General features: G+C 36.6%; 1 protein-coding gene across 1 annotated transcript in view; it reads right to left on the reverse strand.

Moving 5' to 3' along the window:
- The window catches only part of Immp2l (inner mitochondrial membrane peptidase subunit 2), an 877,042-nt gene that overhangs the window by 822,063 nt on the left and 34,133 nt on the right, over positions 1-20,846 (reverse strand). Inside the window, exon 3 of the mRNA XM_027932722.2 lies at positions 5,811-5,947. Coding sequence (XP_027788523.1) covers positions 5,811-5,945 — 135 coding nt within the window. The 5' untranslated portion in view covers positions 5,946-5,947. The remainder of the gene's footprint in view (positions 1-5,810; positions 5,948-20,846) is intronic.

The raw sequence follows: 20,846 nt of genomic DNA on the forward strand, positions 1-20,846 counted from the left end.
TTTAAAAGAAAAGAATTATTTCTCATAAGAAAAAAAATCCTGAAAATAAGCTTCCCCTAGTTAATCACTAGCCAATAGAAATTCTGAAAGATTTAAAGATTTCTTACCACAAAATTTTTACACAAAGTGAGTTTCCAGTGTTGCCATGACAGTATTTATTGAATAAACTCAAAGGACTGGAATTACATATACCTTTAAAAGATTTAATCTTGAAATCCTTGGATGTTCTTTAATAATAGGTCTATTATGTTGCAGAGTAATCTTTAACAAAAGTCACTCAAAAGTTACACATATCTGTAATTCCAGATACTCAGAAGGTTTAAGCAGGAAGATCATGAGTTCATGGCAACATAATGAAACCTCATCTCAAAACAAAAGGAAGGAAGGAAGGAAGGAAGGAAGGAAGGGAGGGAGGGAGGGAGGGAGAGAGGGAAGGAAGGAAGAAAAAGAGAAAAGCTACTCTAAAATAATGATCCAACTGATCCTGGGCTACCTCAAACCTAAAAATATCTACTAAAACAGAAATCCATTCCCAACTTTAATGACTCACAATATCAGTTCATTCCAATTTTGTTAATCTTAGACTATAAAAACAAGGATCATTTTTGCACACTCAAAGGTAAATACAACTTTTTAGATGCGCTCTGAAATCAACCATATGTCCTTGGAGTCACAGAGTAGCTATGGTAGATACACTTATTTATTCACAATTCTTCCATCCCTCCCACCTCTGCTATGGCTTCCCTGAGGGTAGAAACTATCCTTACACTCACTGAATCTGGTTTGGTTCTATGATTTGCTTTGAACACTGAAATATGGAAAGAAGAATCAAAGTTCCTAACTAAGAATTTAAGAGGCTTTGTGTATTTTTTTCTCATCTTCTGTCCTGCTTTCAAACATGAGAAGAGCACACTCCAGCAGGTGCTGCTGTATACAATAGACTAAATCAAACCAATAGGCTACAGTGACTGCAGCCAGCTCAGAGAGTCATGAGCAAGAAATAAAGATCTTTTATGTAAGCCAAAAAAAATCTCGGAGTTATTTATGGCCATAACAAAAAGTCAATAGAGTGGCCAAGAATAAAAGGGCTAAGTTATTATTTTTCTGGTTCTATTCTGTTCCTCATTAAAATTTCCAGGTCAATTCTCCAAAAAATAGAGTGCTAAACTAAACAGATTTTCAATTCTGGATATACTAAAAACTGACAAAACATTTATCTGACAGATGACGGCTTTTAAAGTGATTTCTTCTGAAGATGTATTCATTATCCAAGACTAATAATTGTTATATCCTCTCTACTAAAGTAGAAGCATCTTGAGGACAGAATTTGTGTCTGATTCATCACCCTCATAGTACCTAACCTAAGTGTTTAATACTTATTAGCCATTGATAAATGTCTGTATCACAATAAACTTACAAGTACTAATCAAAATTACCCATATTCAAAAATGATATCCTAAGATATAAAATTAATTTTATTTTTGAAACAACAGAAATGATTAGAACACCAGGAGAATTAGTCCTATGCAATGACTAAAGTTCAAAATTGATAACTCATACCAATATTAACTCTTATAAAATGGTACACAGGTTCCTTCCATAAATATTGAAATACAGAATGAGTGGCTAGATCATTCCTGCACCCAAACATGCAGCAGAGATGCATCAAACATCAAGGGCACGATTGCAAGGATTGTCCCATTGAGAGTCCTGTCAACCTCTAGCCTAGCACTTTTCCTCTTTTAGTAGTCTCTATCACTGGTCCTCTGTGCCTCTGTTCCCTACTCACTGGAAAATTAGTGATCTAATTTTCTTCATTATTCCCTATCACCCAATGTATCTATGTTATTTGCTTTCCTCATATTTCTCTATATTATCCTTTGCCCTCCTCTTCTTTTTCTGCTTTCCTTTCATACTTCTAAGCCTTGGTACCAGAAGTCACCACCACATATCCAGAATATCCCTGTTCACAATGAACCAACCAACTACCTTGCACCAAATGGAATTTCCAGACCTGAGTCAAGAAAAGCAGGTGTGTTTCTTTTTCTTTTTTTAATTGTAGATGGACACAATATTTTGTTTATTTATTTTTATGTGGTTATAAGTACTAATCAAAATTACCCATATTTTGTTTATTTATTTTGTTTATTTATTTTTATGTGGTTCTGAGGATCGAACCCAGCACCTCGCACTCATTAGGCAAGCGCTCTACTGCTGAGCCACAACCACAGCCCAGCAGATGTGTTTCTTACAGGATGTTCTGGGACTTCTACAGAGCTCCATAATTAAAGAAATGTGAAAACCAGGATTTATTCCAAGGAAGTGTTGGGGAGTGATATTGGCCAAATTATATTGTGTACATACATGAATATATAACAACAAATCCCATCATTATGTACAACTATAATAATGCACCAATAAAAAATGTGGAAATAAAAAAGAACTTATCTCAATAAAATTCTATCATATTCTGCTGAACCTGTCTAAAAACATTCAGTTCATCAAAGCTGTCTATTACAAAGGATGTCTTTAAATATACTGAAATTATTAGTTAATCCCCAAATTTCATTATTATGATTTCTGCCCAAATAATTTTAAGTATGACTTGGTGCTAATGAACATGTAAATGAAATTATCTGTTATTCCTAGATTTAGTTTCAAATTGAGAAAATAAAGATCCAATATAATAAACATACATATTTTCCTTTCTTTCCAGATTATCCTTTCTACTTGTATTCTAAAAATAGCATCCCCTTTCCTCTGGGAACCATCATCTATACTTTACCCCCAATTCCCAGAGAATAATGAAATGTAAAACAGATGCTCTCTAGCTGGGTATGGTGAGCACGCCCATAATCCCAGCAATTTAGCAGGGTGAGGCCAGCCTCAAAATTTTAGTGAGTCCCTAAGCAACTAAGCAAGACTCTGTCTCAAAAAGGATTGGGAATTAACTCAGTGGTAAAGCACCACTGGATTCAATCCTCAATGCCAAATTTAAAAATACATAAACAAACAAATAAAACAAAGGTTCTCATTTTCCTATAGATCAGTCTAGCCACAGGCTGGGGATGTGGGGATGTCCAAAGCCAGACCAATTATGTTACCCACCTTGTTGGCCAAAACTGATCTGTATATTTGTTAAGATAAAGGTATGTGATACAAGCTGAACCGATCATAATCCTTCCCCGAATTTTTCAAGCTGAAATTAAGGCAAGAAAGGTGATCTTTCCTAGATAGTAATGAAACCAGGCATCTTAAGGCATGAGAGCTCACAGAAGCCATGTGCCCTGACATGCGGAGAAAGATAATCTGAGAGAACTTAGTCAAAATGCAGACAGAAGCAGAACGTAAAAGACTAATAACCATGGCAGTGCTTGAGTGCTGGTTCCAATTGTCCCTGGCAACTGCTGTACTCCTGCACTTCTCATAAGTACATAATAAGCCATCCAATAAATTCCCCTCTATACCTAAGTAAATTCAAGTTATTTTCCTATAACCAGTAGCCAAGGAAATTCTACATATCCAATTCCAAGATAATAAATTAGATTTCTAGGGGTGGGGCCCAGGAATACTGCTACAAATTCTAATGCATCTGCAGATTCTAACACATCTAACATTAGTCCATGGACTAGCATTTAAAAATAACATGATCCCCTGGGTCATCATCAGATCTAAGGTAAGCAGGTTTTGTTTCTAATTTTTTTTTTTCCTCAGAGGGTGGATTGTGGCTCAGCAGAACAGTACAGTACTTGCCTTGTACATGCAAGGCCCTGGGTTTGACCCTCAGTACCACATAAACAATAAATAAATAAAATAAAGGTACTGTGTCCAACTACAACTAAAAAATAAATATTTTTTTAAAAAAAAGAAAAATTTTTTATCTCAGGAGAATGATGGCTGTATATCAAGCAGTACTAACAAAATTAGAGAAAATCATTTTTACTCTTATTAGTTGTTATTAAAAGATACATAGCCATAAATGGACTCAAAGATCCTAGAGACCAAAAAGGGATCTGAACTGCTAAGAATAAGGAAGTTTCAATCTGAAATGAAGAATCTGATTCAAAAGCTCTGCAAATAAAGTCGATCTTTCCTTAAGGATTATGTCTAAGATAAGGCTACCAGGAATTTAAAACTGAAGAGGCAGAAAATGCAATCTCCAATGTTAAATATATTAAACTTTATTTAGAAAAAAAGACATACACCTGTGAATTGTTCTTCCTATGTTTACTGTACCCCTACATTAAAATATTTTTGCATTCAAAATAAGTGGCCATTTTGCTGTGGGAACCTGAAAGATAGAATAGAGATCAGAATTCCCTGATGAAGAGAAGGGCTTAAGCACCCTTCAAATGATAGAAGTAGAAGTAAATATGAAGGGAGCCCTACTTTAAACCAAAGAGCACCCACCGTAACTATATGCTATACTAACTTATCTCACAGACTACCAGAACTCAGAAAGGAGTCTGATTTATATATATTTAAATATGTATATGTGTGTGTATATATATGTGTGTGTGGGGTGTGTGTGTGTATGTGTGTATATATATATATCATACTTATAATAAATAAATCTATCCTAACTTCTTAAAGCTGATGCTTTTGTGTTATGATTTGGATGTGAGGTGTCCCCCAAAAGCTCTTATGTTAATACAGGAATAGTTGGAGGCAAAATGAGAGCTATAATCTAATCAATGCATCCTAGTTTGAATGAATTGGCAGGGTGGTAGGCAGGTGGCTGGAGAAGATAGGTCACTACAGGCGTGCTATCTTTTCTTCCCTATGTCCACTTCCACTTCTTTCTGCTTCCTGACCCTGCCATAAACTGAGCATCTATCCCCTGAAGAGCCCTTCTGCATGATGTTCTGCCTCACCTTGGACCCAGAGCAACAGACTCAGTCAAGTATGAACTAAACCTCTGAAATCATGAGCCAAAATAAACTTTTCCTCCTCTAAATTGCTCTTATCAGGTATTTTGGTCACAGCAACACAAAGCTGACTAGACATTAATGTCCTTAAGCAGTTCCAACAAAAATGAAAAGGAAAAAACTAAACTTATTTTTCTCTGTATAATTTTAATCTCTTGGAAGTTCGTATATTCACATTCTTTTTTTAATAACTATTTAACCTAATACAAAAATTTAGCATGTTAGTAACAGAAGAAAACAAATAATACTACAAAATACAAATGTTGCTTAACAACATAAACTTACTTATTCAGCTAGGTTCTAAATATAAATTTGAGAACAATAAAATTTTCTCTGGTATTCCAGAAGACTATTCACATGTAATTTTTGGAATTCTACATGCTGAAGTTCTTCAACTGTAAAATTCACTTAATATTTTCACTCAGCAAATGTTTAAAGAACACACTGGAATATATGGGATCAGTTATCTAGATTTTTCTATAAACTGAAAGTATATATCAATAGAATAACCAAATTTGACCCAAACTCATTCTTTAACTGCACTAATAATTAGATCTTAAAAGGATATTTGATAAAGCCATACTCAGAGAAAACTGTCATTTAGCAAAATTTCTTTAGAATCTCCGTTTACAATTCTCACCAAAAAGTCAAACTACAGACTCAGAGGACTACTTGATAGTTGTTTTTATTCACCTGTACTCTGATTATACTAGTAGTTTTAGAAAACCTTATAAATTAATTTAGTCAAGTGAGACTTCAGTTCGATGCTTATTTAAAATCTTTCAGTTACCAGTATTGAAATAATACCTAGAACTCTTCTTTCTAGTGCTTGATAAACAATAAAGCCTGTGCTTTAAAGAATGAAGTTGAATTTGTTTTCACCTGCATTGATGCTCCTTCCACTCTTGCAACACAGGCAACCCGATCCAAGAAAGTCACTGCCACGGGCACTGCCACAAAGAAGCCTTTACAAAAGGCTTTCAAGTATCTTTTCACCCAGCCCTGTGACTGTGCCATACCTAGAAATACAAATAAAACAAGTGAAATTAGCCTCAAGAAAGGATAATGGCAAAAACAACATAAGAAAAATAAGAGGATGGGAATATGGCTAAGTGATACAGCATGTGCTTTGCATGCACAAGGCCCTGGTTCCCATCCCATGAATGACAGACAGAAAGACAAAAGGGAAGGAAACAGAAGAACAAACTTATTTTTTAATGTGTTTTATACATTTTATACATCCTTATAACCATTAGAATAAATTTGACTTATAATCCCAAAGGGAAATACATTAATTCAGATTAACTCTTTGCAGTAGCTCAAATCTACTTGAAAACTTCAGTGGAAAATTTCTATCCTCAAAGCAATAGTACATAAGAAAAAATAATAAGCATATCAAATCCTTTTTTGTTGAGTAAACTTAACATGTGTTTTGTTTTTGATAAGTAAATCCTTATTTGTGGCTATTATGGTTTTATACCCCCCTAAGAGAAGTTTCAGTGGGACGTGTGTTCACCCAGCTGAAAACTATTTTTCATACTCCCTCACAAGAAAGCATGACCATGTCTGATCAATGGCATATGTGCGAAAATCACACACTTCTAGGTTATGCTCTTAAAAGGGGCCCATCCTCCCTTTTTTTGTTCCCCATTTTAGAACTCCAATAATAACAATGTGACAGTAAAAACAAGAATATGTGGTGAGCCGCTTCTGCCGTTTCTGCAGACTATGGTCGCCATTACAAGATGACGCTGGCTCCGCTGTGGTCTGTGACAAACAACTCCTTATTTGGGAGAGTTGGCACATGATTTTTCACCACCCTATGAGAAAGCTCCACGTGGCAGCTTTGCATTGGGGCTTGAGATGCTTTATTAAGGCTGGGAGGGGCATCCGAGAGGGAGAAGAAGAAATATCAAAGGCCTGAATAAACTGCTGAAAGAAGATTCCTGAGTTGCGTCTTCCTTGCGGGCAAGGGGTCGCGACAAGTGGTGCCGAAACCCGGGAACCAGAACTTTCAGCAGTCAGGGGTGGTGCACCGGTTAGTCCCAGGTAAGTGGGATCCGCGACCAAAGCGGGGTTAGTCCCAAGTAAGTGGGATCCGCGACCAAAGCGGGGCAGCTCCTCTGTAAAGAAAGAGAGAGCATTACATTTTATTGCAGCTGCACTGTGTACTTTCGCTTCTACTTTCGCTTTTGTTTTTTGTGTTTCTTTTGTTGTGTCATTTCGCTTTTGTTTTTTGTGCTTCTTTTGTTGTTGTGTCATGGGTGCCGCATCTTCAAGTCCGCTTCTCCTGGCCCTAGATGGCCTGTTACGTTCCAAGGGCCTGGAAGTGAAACATAGTACTTTACAGAGATTTTTACAGAAGATAGATATCGCTGCACCGTGGTTTGCATTTTCGGGCAGCCTTACTGTACCTAGTTGGGATAAATTAGGGAAAGATCTAGATTTCGCTCGTGAGCAAGGCACCTTAGAGGGTGGCGTTATACCACTTTGGAAGTTAATTAGAGGATGTATAACAGATGGTAAATGCCAAGAAGCTGTGAGTGAGGGTCAGGCCGTTCTTGAACAACTACATGAGGAAAAATCTGAAGGATCACATAGTGAAGTGGCAGAGAGTATCAAAAGTAACAGTAGTGAGAAGGCAAAAGAGCCTGAAGATAAAAATAGGAGAAGGCTCTATCCAGACTTGACCGAATTCAAAACGCCTGAGAACACAAGCGACTCAGAGAGTTCTGAGGACCTTGATATATTGTTACAACAACTACGTAAGATAAAAATGAAAAAGAAGAAAAAGGAGACACAGGGCACGCAGGCCTACTGTAAGAAGGGGAAGGGAAACTCTGAGGAGGAGGAGGTTGAAAATTTAGAAGAAGATATGGTGCCGGTTGCCCCACCTCCATATGTGGGGGGGAGCCAAGGTTCTGGGAGATCTTTTCATGCGCAAGTTTGGAGGACAGTTAATACAGATATGGGACTTGCATACCCTGTATTTCAGGACAATAACAGAGGAAGGTATCATGAGCCTTTAGACTTTAAGATAGTTAAAACCTTGGCAAAATCTGTCCGCACTTATGGCATAGATGCCGCTTTCACTCTCACTCAGGTGGAGGGACTTACTAGATTTTGCATGACTCCCTCAGATTGGGCTAGTCTAGTCCGCGCTTGTGTTTCCCCAGGGAAATATTAGGAGTCCAAAGTTGGCTGTTTAATGTTTCTGGTAGTACCCAAGACTCGGAGCAAGATAAGAGGCTTAAAATTTTTGCAAATAATTCACAATTATCTAATGCTACATTACCCTCCGCAGCAGTCTGTCTCCAATCTCCGTTCCTGTTTCTTTTGGCTAATGTTACATTACAGGGGATGCTTAATTGTTCTAATGTTACCTGCTACTTGTCTGAGTGTTGGAATGGCTCCTGGACTACGGCAGTGATTATGAAAATTCCAACCTTTGTCCCGATCCCAGTTACTGCAGATCCAGAATCCTTTCCTATTGTTGAATTGATTAGAGCCCGTAGAGATTTTGGAATTACGGCAGCTATAGTGACAGCTGTGGCGGTATCTGCTGCTGCAGCAGTTACAGCTGAAGTAGCCATGGCCAGCCAAGTACAAACTGCTGCCACTATTAATCAGATTATTCAACAAACATCCACCATACTTGAATCTCAAGGTAGAATTAATCAACACATTTTATCTGGGATTCTGGCTGCTAATCAAAGAATAGATCTGCTTCAAGCTCAAGTTGAGGAATTGTCTGACCTAGTACATTTGGGTTGTGTTGACCAACGTGCACATTTATGCATAACCTCTGTCAGATTTAATGATTCCAGGAATGCCTCCCGCATCATTGGCGAATATTTGGCCGGAAATTGGTCCATGGCAGCGGAAGACATGATCCAGTCTCAACTAACCCAGATAGCTGTCTTGAACAGTACCCGTGTCGATCCCGTGACTTTGGGTCAATTCACCGATTGGATATCTTCTGCTTTTTCCTTCTTCAAAGAGTGGGTGGGGGTAGGCATTTTTGGTGCAATGTGTTGCTTCGGTATGTTCCTCTGTTTGTGGTTTCTCTGTCGCCTTAAGGCCCGCAGTGCTCACGATAAGGCTATGATCATACAAGCTATTACAGCTTTAGAAAATGGCAACTCACCTCAAGTCTGGCTTGCGCATCTTAAGCAGTAAACCTTTGACATGGTCGTTACACCCCAAGTTATTATAACATTGCACTGGGATCGACATGACTTTCCTTGTTATTCTCTTAGTGTTGGAAAGCCCTTGCACTCTGCCGGTCTTACTGCCATTGCACGCAGATGGGTTTCCACACTAGTGCTTTTCTATCGTCTTGAAGTCCGTGCCTTTCTTTCAGGGTGCTGTCAACTTGTTTGTCATTATAAACAGCCACAGTTCAGCCTCAGCTATCCCCCTTCGTCCACCATCGTCACGATACAGGATGCGAGGCAAGGCACTGCACTTGAGTGATCCTTGACGTGGACCTCAAGGAGAGCATGTCCTATTGCATGCGGGTTAGACGCGTCCACGCCCCGCCCCACAAAAAAAGGCGTCGGCTGATATGGCCTCAGATCTGGGGAAGGGCCCTCCTTAGGACTGAGTCATACTATGCAGCCACTTCTGCACAGTGGGATAGGACCTCTACTCTCGCCTGTATTGTTTTAAGAAAACAGAAAAGGGGGAACTGTGGTGAGCCGCTTCTGCCGTTTCTGCAGACTATGGTCGCCATTACAAGATGGCGCTGGCTCCGCTGTGGTCTGTGACAAACAACTCCTTATTTGGGAGAGTTGGCACATGATTTTTCACCACCCTATGAGAAAGCTCCACGTGGCAGCTTTGCATTGGGGCTTGAGATGCTTTATTAAGGCTGGGAGGGGCATCCGAGAGGGAGAAGAAGAAATATCAAAGGCCTGAAAAAACTGCTGAAAGAAGATTCCTGAGTTGCGTCTTCCTTGCGGGCAAGGGGTCGCGACAAGAATAGTCATCTCAAGTTATAAAATCTGCACATTAGAGATGGCTAAACAACAAAATAGAAGGATCCTAGATCCCCAACACTACAGAAGCTCTGTAACTGTCCTGCACTGCTTATATTCAGACTGTTAAATGAGAGGGGAATCATTTTCTACCATGTATAAACTGCCACTGTGTTGGCCTTTGCTATAATAACTAAACTGATCCTAGATAACAATGAAATCTATGAGACTGAGAAAAATATATCACTACATGTGAATTCAATACATATAAAATTATCAACCCTTGCTTAGCCCTGTAACCTTTTGATTAATTTTCAGACTTTCTAGAGATTATGAAAAGGCAATTATTATTTAAAAATAAAATTTACTTATTTCAATGCTTATTTAAAATCTTTCAGTTTCCAGTATTGAAATAATACCTAGAACTCTTCTTTCTAGTGCTTAATAAACAATAATACCTGTACTTTAAAGAATGAAGTTGAATTTGTTTTCACCTGAATTGATGTTCCTTCCACTCTTGTTTTTTTTAGCACTATTTTTTATTATTAGTTGTTCAAAACATTACATAGCTCTCGACATATTATATTTCATACATTTGATTCAAATGGGTTATGAACTCCCATTTTTACCCCGTATACAGATTGCAGATTCACATCGGTTACACATCCACGTTTTTACATACTGCCATACTAGTGTCTGTTGTATTCTGTTGCCTTTCCTATCCTCTACTATCCCCCCTCCCCTCCCCTCCCATCTTCTCTCTCTACCCCATCTACTGTAGTTCATTTCTCTCCCTTGTTTTTTTTCCCTTTCCCCTCACTTCCTCTTATATGTAATTTTGTATAACAATGGGGGTCTCCTTCCATTTCCATGCAATTTCCCTTCTCTCTCCCTTTCCCTCCCACCTCTCGTCCCTGTTTAATGTTAATCTTCTTCTCATGCTCTTCCTCCCTGCTCTTTCTTAGTTGCTCTCCTTACATCAAAGAAGACATTTGGCATTTGTTTTTTAGGGATTGGCTAGTTTCACTTAGCATAATCTGCTCTAGTGCCATCCATTTCCCTGCAAATGCCATGATTTTGTCATTTTTTAGTGCTGAGTAATACTCCATTGTGTATAAATGCCACATTGTTTTTATCCACTCTTGTGACACAGGCAACCTGATCCAAGAAAGCTTATTTAAAAGCATTGAATGTTTATTTAAAAATAGGGGTGGGGGATACAGCTCAGTTGGTAGAGTGCTCGCCTCACATGCAGAAGGCCCTGGGTTCAATCCCCAGCACTGCCACACACACAAAAAAAAATTACCACAGTATCTCATGACTCATTTTGGGCTGGGGTTATGGCTCAGTGGTAGAGCACTTGCCTAGCATGTGTGAGGCACTGGGTTCAAACCTCAGCACCACATAAAAATAAATAAACAAAATAAAGTCATTGTGTCCATGTGCAACAACAACAAAAATTTTAAAAAATAAAAATAAACTTTTCCTCCTCTAAATTATTATTGCCTTCTCATAAAATGAAATATAAAATAGTGAGGGGCCAAGATTTGTTACCCTATTGGACCAAATGAAGCCAAATGCATTCCAACAGATAAAGAACATTCCTGGCTAGGAAAGATAAATAACAAGTTGGTTCACTGTCTTACTTAAAACATCTCCATGTGCTACTCAAGATTAAAAGGAGTAGGTAAAGTGGGTAAAGGGGACAGGGACCCACAGAGAGTCAGGGGAATCCTGATTTCTCTTTCTTTACTTAGACTGTAAGACTAGACCAGAGTAACTGAAAATTTATTTAACACAATCACAAGCCACCTTCAGCTCCAAACCCACAGGTCAACTTGCTTCCAAGATGATCTAAGATTTCTTGTCCTCTTGAGAGTGGCTCCAGAAAGTCTAAAAATACAATTAGAGGAAGCATCTGCCAGAAGGCATACACCAGGACAGTATTTTGTCTTTCTTTTTTTAAGTTCCCAAAAGTCACACTACCAATAAAAAGAGTGTTGTGACAATATTCATACTATAGAAAAAAAAGAAATAAAAAGAGATGAGAATATAGCAAGGAAAGAAAAAAAAGATTGAGAAACATATTCATGAAAACAAAGAAGAAAGGGAAAGAGAGTGAGGGAGATAATACGGTATGGTCTGGATATGAGGTGTCTCCCAAAAGCTCCTGTGTGAGATAATTTGCAATAATGTTCAAATGTGAAATGATCAGATCATGAAAGCTGTAACTTAATCAGTGGGTTGAATCCATTTGATTGATTAATAATTTGAAAGAACTACTGTACTGGGTGGTAATTATAGGCAGGCAGGGTATGGCTGGAGGAAGGAGGGGGGCAGTGTTCATGCCTTTGGGGTTTATATTTCGTCCCTAGCTAACAGGGCACACTTGCATGGTTGCACTTGCGAGAGGGCTAGCTTGTTGGCTCTCTGGCTCATGCTCAAGTACACTTTCCAGCACTCTCGCCTGCTCTGTCCACCTCATCCCCTCTCTCCCTCTCCAACCCTCTCCCCCGCTCCTCCATGCCTCCCTTGTACCCTCCTTCCAGGTGCCAAGAACTGAGTAGCTTTCCTCCACCAGGCCTTTATACCATGATGTTTTCTTTACTTTGGGACCACAGTTATGGAGTCCAGCTAACCATGACCTCTGAAACTAAACCAAAATAAACTTTTCCTCCTCTAAATTGTTCTTATCAGCTACTTTGGCCACAGCAATGCAAAACTGGCTAACACAAGGTAAACATTAAAAAATGGAAAAATGGGCTGGGGTTGTAGCTCAGTGGTAGAGCACTTGCCTCGCATGCATGAGGCTCTGGGTTCGGTCCTCAGTACCACATAAAAATAAACAAATAAAAATAAAGATATTGTGTTCATCTACAACTAAAAATAAAAATTAAAAAATGGAAAACTACAAATTTTGCCCAGATACTGCTTCTAAGGATTTTACCCACTAAACTACCCAATTTAACCTTGAAATGTAAGACAAGAGGAACATGTGAAAAAGTATCACTACCTACATGACATAAACACTGCACAGTTATGAAACCACTTACAAAGAGTTCTTTCAAGAGATGCCACTTATCTTATTCGGAAGGAGTGTTTCTGAGTATAGAGAGGGTGACATGGTAAAGAGGAACTCATAGTTTTCTGAAAGAACAAAAACTTCTCTACAGTTATCAATCTAGGATAATGGCTTTCAAACTTTTTTGCCCATGTCCCACGTGAATAAATATATTTTACATTTATATATGTGAAGAAATGTGTTTTATATACATATACATATATATGTATATATACACAAACACACACATATAAAATTCAGTACTCACCTCACACATACACACCCATCTACACATACATCACAGCAATTAAGGTGTAACTGAAAAGTTTCAAAAACAAGCCAGATGCACACCTATAATCCCTGCTACATATGAAGCTGAGGCAAGAGGATCACAAGTTGGAAGCCAGCCTGGGCAACTGGGGATGTAGCTCAGTGGTGCAGTGCTCCTAGACATCATAGATATTTTTTTTAGGGGGGGGGGGTGCTGACTTATTCTTACTATGATAATTTTAGTTGGTTACATTTCATTTTAAACTGCTATTTAGGAATTACTAAAATAATCTGTATGACCTAAAAAAAAAAAAAGGCTTTTGACCTGCAGTTTTATCTAAAGTGATGTATGAATATCCTAATCCCCTTTAAAACCTGTATGCACCAAAAAAAATAATAATCTGAATTGGTTAATTCTTAATGACCTTCTATAACTGACATCAACAGGGTATGTGTATGACAAGGAATAAAAACCAGTTTTTTTACAATTTTGTCAACATATACTGCATATAACATTCACCAAAACCAAAACTCCTTTATATATGTATAACTGAAGTAAAAGTAATTACAAACTAACTTTTGAAAATAAACAATTAAAAAACATGTTTTTATCCAACTATAATCTTAAGAAAAACTGCTTATGAGTTCCCACACCGGGTACCCACAAAATGTGTTTGGCCCAAGAAACAAAATGCTTCTATGAGAAACTTCTACCATTGCATTCCTGAAATAGTAAGCCTGCTTGACATGTTTCATTCATTCATTTAGAGCTTTAATATGAGGCCTTTAATAAAACTAATTTCTCATCAATGTCATGTTTCACCTAGAATCAAAACACCTTTACTAACTGCTTTTATACATCTCCACAAAATATTTAATATACTTTTTCAACAGACTGTTTAACAAAGTTTCCATTTATCATCTTCTACAAGTCTTGGCAAGAGAAAATAACTTTGGCGAATTTATTAGATCTGTATCATCAGGATGCAAAAGATGCATTTTTCTCAACATTAGATTTCATTAGCACAGTCACTCTGAAAACACTTCTAAATAAAGGTTTAACAAGTCAAAGCTTCATTAAATTTAAAAGTTTGATGACTCCCATATACTTCCTTCTTGGTGTTTTCCAAAATACAAATAAATCCAAAGATTCCAGACTGTAAAATATATAAGTTCGTAAATAATTTATAAATATAAGATACACATTTTGGAGGTTAAACTGGTAGGATCTGGAAATTAATGGGCAATGGTGGAGGAGAGAAGGAGATAAAGTGTCAGGAAAGAGCAACAACCTGCCAAAGCACTGGTGTTTTGTCATTCTCTTGAATTACCTACCAAAATACTAAAAACATGTTCATAATTCAATTCCTAAAGTTAATTATTGAGTCCTACACTAAACATGAAGCTAGGGTTAGGTACAAGGGACAGGGCAGTGAAAAAGCAGATGTGCTCCTTGCCCTGGAGGAGTCACAATGTACCAAGGAAGACTACCTTGAAACAAGTATTTCCCATTAAAAAGGGGCAATGGGCCAGAAACAGGGCCAATGGGTCTGAAGCAAGGAAGTGTATTCATCAGAAAAAGATCAGGGAAAGTGGAAGTTCTTCTAAACAAACACTTGAGGCCTGAGCATTTTACACAAATAGAGCATATGTGAAAGCCTAGGGTCAAAATAAAATGTGGTGATTTACAAAACTAAAAATTTCAGTTTGAATTTAGTATATACAAAATTCATTATGTTAATTTTTAACTCAGAAAACTATTTCTTTATTAGATGTCAAGCATCAATGCTAAGTACAAAGAATATAAAACATATACTATGATACCATTTAAAAACTCAGTAAACAACACTATATTTTCTAGATAAATTTATGTATCCATACAAAAGTATTTGAAATTGAATATTATTTGTATTGTTGTTTTAATTATTTAATAAGCACCCATATGTCACTTATATAATTATTAATATAGAGCGTGAAAGAAAAAAAGGCAGACTCAAAAAATGCTAATAAGAGTTATTTCAGACTTCTGCTTGTTCCTAATAGTTAAGAAAGAAAGATGGTTCCTGCCCTAAAAGGTCACTGATATATAGATAATACAGGGTAACCCTAGTCTTGGTCTCTTTCCCACCACAACAAAGTAATTACACTTTCTTAGTCCATTTTCTCTCCTGTTCTAAAGTAGAACAAAAATACTTAGTAAAATTCTTTATTAAAATAGCTATCAGTATATTTGACTGAATACAATCTTTCTTTGTAGCCAATTGAGGCTAGAATGAATACTACATTTTTTTTAAACTTGAGAGTACTATCAAATCTTTACTACTTTTACTCTAAGATCCACACACTTCAAGTATCTCTTTTCTGTTCACTATGCCCTCTGTATGCCAACAATTAGGTTCTTTCCACAGGATAAAAACTGGAAATGCAGTCAAATGTAAAGATGCCACAACTAATCCAACTAAAAGATGAGGCATTGGGGTCTGAATTGGAACAAGATATAGTCCATACTTTTATAATTATGTCAAAATGAAATGTACTGTCTTGTATAACTAAAAAGAACCAATTTTTTTTTAAAAAAAGGATAGTGTGTATGAGTAAAAGGTAAAGGGGAAAAAGACATTACCAATAGTTACATCAAATTCACATTTCCAATCTTTTCCAATCTGTATTCTCTTAAATACTTCTACTCACTCAGACACTGTGGCCCCCATTAAGGAGCTAGGTAAGAGTCAGGACCCCTGAGCCAGATTCCTCTCTTGGCTCAAAACTAGCTATATGACTTTGCACAAGTCACTTCTGGACCTCCGTTTCCTCAACAAGAAGAGTGTTAGATTCCATTTCTAAGGACCTTTCTAGGCCTAGCATAATATATTCCTATAATTTTAAATTGTTTTTTTCTTTTTACTGTTTCTGGCTGATACTAAGACAAACACTCAAGTTATTATTGACTAAGAAAATATATGGAAATTGCCTATTAGATTTGAGTCTTTCAAATATTGAAAAGAAAGTTAACTTTTGTTAAAATATAAATTTTAAAAGTCAGTAAAGAGGAAGCTGGAACCAATACCAATCATGTAAAATAGCATTTTAAGTATAATTAAAGAACTGAAAGGCACTGCTCTTTCACTTTTCATTTCTGCAACTCCATTGCTCATGGCATTGCTACTGTCCCCTGCACAACAAAGTCAAGGCAAGTATCTTTTTGCTGAGAGATTATCAAGCAGCATGTGGGAAGAGTGCCAATCTGATAGTGTGCAGATCCTGCTCCAAATCAAGAGAGCAGGAGAAAAATAAAAGCAACCCTGTGAACAAAGTGCGAATGGTGGCTATTTTCAGAAGCTCAAAAGACAAGGCTCAGTGTAGTCGTATCCTCTCTGAATTATGAAGAATGCCTATATCTCATGACATGAAACACTGTTAAAAGATTTCAACTAGCATATAAATACTAAAGAAGCTATATGCTAATAACAGACATGAACATTACATTTCCATGTCAATCATACCAAATCAAAATTTTAAAGTCCTAATGGCATTCACATTTTGGTAACGTTAATGTATTTGCTCATCTAGAGAAATTGCCAAGGAATTATCAGGGTGCTCTGATCCTTCATTCAGACTTCAAATGTTTAAAGATATCATACAAATAGCACCTACTGCCCACTTCTTCTAAGAAAACTTCCTTTGAGCAATAACAATGTGATACTAAAATCGTTCCTGGCAAAAAGGGAATAATTATTATCAGTTACTTTGTTCTTCTAGTAACTCATGCAAGTCATTCAGTTCAAAGCGTTGCTCCTAAAAAAAAATTATTGCTTAAGTACTACTTCATGGCTGAAGTACTTAACGTGAGAATATTTTTAAATAAGCTTTCAGATTCAGTTAGAGTCATATTTGCCACCTGGCATTTATCACCTTTAAGTAAAAGATTCTGGGTGATGTGACATTAACCACACAACATCTCACACTATCAGCTCTTCTCTTTCCCATAACAACTTATTATAGCTTGATCATGCATGAATTCATCAAAAATTAGTCTTGAATCTGCTTATATTTCTGCCTGTACAAACTCACCAATCACTTATCTGCAGCAACCGTGTGGATAAATACATCTCAAGTCATCCCAATTATAAAAATGATTTAAAATTTGTGTAGGAATTTGAAGAGGCAAACAATGAGTTATTTCTTTATATCTTGGGTAAAATGTAACTCTTCAATTGTAGTAATAAGTAAAAGGGGAAACTATCAGACAATGAATATCAGAGAATATAAGAGCAAGGCTCCAAGAAAATCTGATATGCAATTCCTGAATCATTCAATTTACATAGTCTATGGTCATCTACCATGTATCCAGGAACTCTGCTAAGGGATGAATGTATGACATAGAAGGTTATCACGGTCTTTGCCCATGTGAATGGAGTGTGAATTTTCACTCCTTCAAACTTAAGTACTTACTCTATGCCAGATACTAAGTTAGACCCCCAGATTCGCCAAGTCATGCCTCCTCCTTCCAGAGGGACTTGTGGCAAGATCATTAGAAACAAGTAGATGACAACATAAGATTGGGTTACTCTACTCCAAGGATTTCTCCAGCAGACCATATTATCAATAAACTGACTATAAACAGAGTCTAAGCATGCAAGTAAAGGGAGGCACTTAGATACATCTAACAAAATAAATAAATAAATGATGAACTAGAACAATTTTGGCAGCAGAGCTACAGAAAACAATTCACACAATGTTTCAGAACCATTTTGTTTCTTATTATGATGTGTAACATTAGATAGTATGTATTAGTCCATTTTTCATTACTATAACAAAATTCCTAAGAAAGATTATAAAGAAAAAAGATTTTTTTTTTTTTTTTTTTTGGCTCATGATTCTGGAAGCTCAAGGTCTAAGGGTTTCATCTGAAAATGGGCCTTCTTGCTGGCAGAGTATTGAAGTGACATAGACCATGAGATGACAAGAGACAAAGAATAAACACGTATACACGTGGCTCTTCTGATCTCCCTTCCTCTTCTTATAAAGTCATCAGGATTTAATCATGGGAGCACCACCTTAATGAACTTATTGAATTCTAACCCTTCCAAAAGCCCCCACCTTTGAGAATTTTTTTTTAAAGCAGAATAAGAGGAAATATATGACTTAGTGCTAGAATTGAACCACAGGAGTAGATTATATCATAGTCATTGAGGGAGATGGAAAAAGGGAAGGCTAGAATTACAAAAATTAAAAAAAAAATAGGAGCTGTATGTGGCTCAGCAGTAGAACTTTCACCTAGCTCATGCGAGGCCCTGGGTTCGATCCTCAGCACCACGTAAAAATAAATAAATAAAATAACAGTATTGTGTTCAACTACAACTAAAATATAAATATTTTTTTAAAAATTAAAAAATATCAAAGTTAGAAAAGCTGAAAAGAAAAAAAAAGGAAAGAATCAGAATGTAGGTGGTGGGTTTAGGATGGTTCATTACAAAATTCTTACAAGATTTTCTATCTTCAAAATTTTTCACAGGAATGTTAGAAATAAGAATAAATTACATTTTGTAAATATCCTACACAAGAAGAAATTAAAATAATGGGATTAAAAATACATATGTTCTATTTGAGATAGTGAGAACACTGGCTCACTGGTGTTGGAAAACCATATCAAAGAAAACCCATAAACTTTGGTTGGTCTCTTGAAAAGCTGCCTCAGAACATACTAACCCTAAAGCTTAACCTTTTGTTTAAATCTACACAGACAACATTGATAGCATTTACAACTAAGGCCCAATCTCAAATTTCAGTTATTAAGATTCCATAAATTCTGTAAAATAATAGTTTATTATAAAAATTAATAGGATAGTGAGTGGCTTTTTACAGCACAAAAAAAAATCCCATTAAATGATAACCTTAGCAAAGAGAACCTTGGGAAACATTAAATTTTAATATGCCCAAATTTGAATTTCAACACTGCACTCTATATTTTTTCCAAATTAATAGAAAAAATAATTATTGTCATTAAATAGAAGATAAAATCCATGTGGATTTTTGCTAGCAATGGAGCAACTTAAATATAGATGTAAATGAAACAGAACAGGTACTTTTCCACAACCCAAACAAAGCAATTACCAGATTTTGAACTATTTCACCATAAGCCAACTTCTGAAACAATAGTATTTTGAGTTAGTAAAAGAACATTTTTCTAGTATCTAGAAACATTTTTTCTAGTATCAATAATACTTACAGAATAGCTCAAAAAGAAATACTGCATTTAGAATTTGGGTTGTATGTGAAAATGGCTTTTAAAAAATTAAAAAGCCTATCAAGAGAAAAACCACTCTTCTCAAAAAAATAATAATAATAATCTAAAACTTTTAAAAAACCGAATCTAAGAAATAAGAGACAGAAAAATGAGGACAAGGTGATAACATTCAGAACCAAAAAAAAGATGAGCACAAAATAAACAATAATATCAGAAGTGGAACATTAGACAATGAGTAATAGAAAAAAGTCTCTAGAAACACATGACATGCTGTTTCTGAAGTATAGTCAACAAAGTGTGAGCTTTGTTCTCCTTACTTACATGGCTAACTCATATTTTAGCCTACTAACTAACATTACTTCTTATTTATTTCTCCTAGATATTTTCCATAACAACCACATTGCTGCCCTATTTTAGAATGGCACAAGGGTCTCATTTGGGCTCAACAGGATACAGAATAGAAAATTTTTTAAAAAGAAAAAAAAAAAGGGGGTTCCATGGCCTAATGATAATTCTATCCTAACACTCACCTGAATGTTTCAAATGTGTTGCTTTCATTATAAATGTCTATAAGTGAATATAATGCATCAAACTCAAATTCACATCAATAAATAAGGACCAACAACATGATTTTTCTTTAGAAGTAGGAAGCAGGAAGATCTGCTCAAAACCACCATGGGCATTAGACCCCAAAGGGACAAAGATGGAAGAGGATGGTCAAAAATGTTGAGCTGAGAAATATAATGTAACAAGCAAACTTATGAGGCCATCCCAGGAACTGCTGTTATTCTTTATAAAAATATAAAAATTAGAAACACAGGATCCAGCAGGAGGGAAGCCCATTAGGGCTCTGATTAGTCTGTCAAAAATAAAACCTGTCCAAACTATGGTTGGAAGATTTGGAAGGCTGCCCACAGCCCATCTATGGCAGCTGCAAGTCCACAGGGAGCTCAAGTGGCACTAGTGCAGACTCAGTACTAGATAAAGACACAAGCCAGATGAAAAGATTTATGCAATTTAAGATAAAAGCAATAATAAAAACCTCCTTTGAATGAGTGATTGGGGTCCTTTAAACTTAAAAGCACAAATCCATCTATACACACAAATGGGCATAGACTAGTTGAAATGGCAACAAAGTCCAAGGAGGCAATATAAGTTAAATAAATAAATACTGCCAAGGGGCCACAGTACAATGAAGCTCGTGCTGTGTAGCCCGGAGACAAAGGCAGATGGAGCACAGCACTATCCAGACTCAAGTGTCTGCTGGAAAGAAAGTCCAGGGATTATAATGAGCCTCTGATGAGTATTACAACACAGAAGGCTGGGATGTAATTTAGATTGCTCCGCACACATAATGCCTT

This window comes from Marmota flaviventris, chromosome 1 (genome assembly GCF_047511675.1).
Source record: "Marmota flaviventris isolate mMarFla1 chromosome 1, mMarFla1.hap1, whole genome shotgun sequence".
NCBI classification, from domain to species: Eukaryota; Metazoa; Chordata; class Mammalia; order Rodentia; family Sciuridae; genus Marmota; species Marmota flaviventris.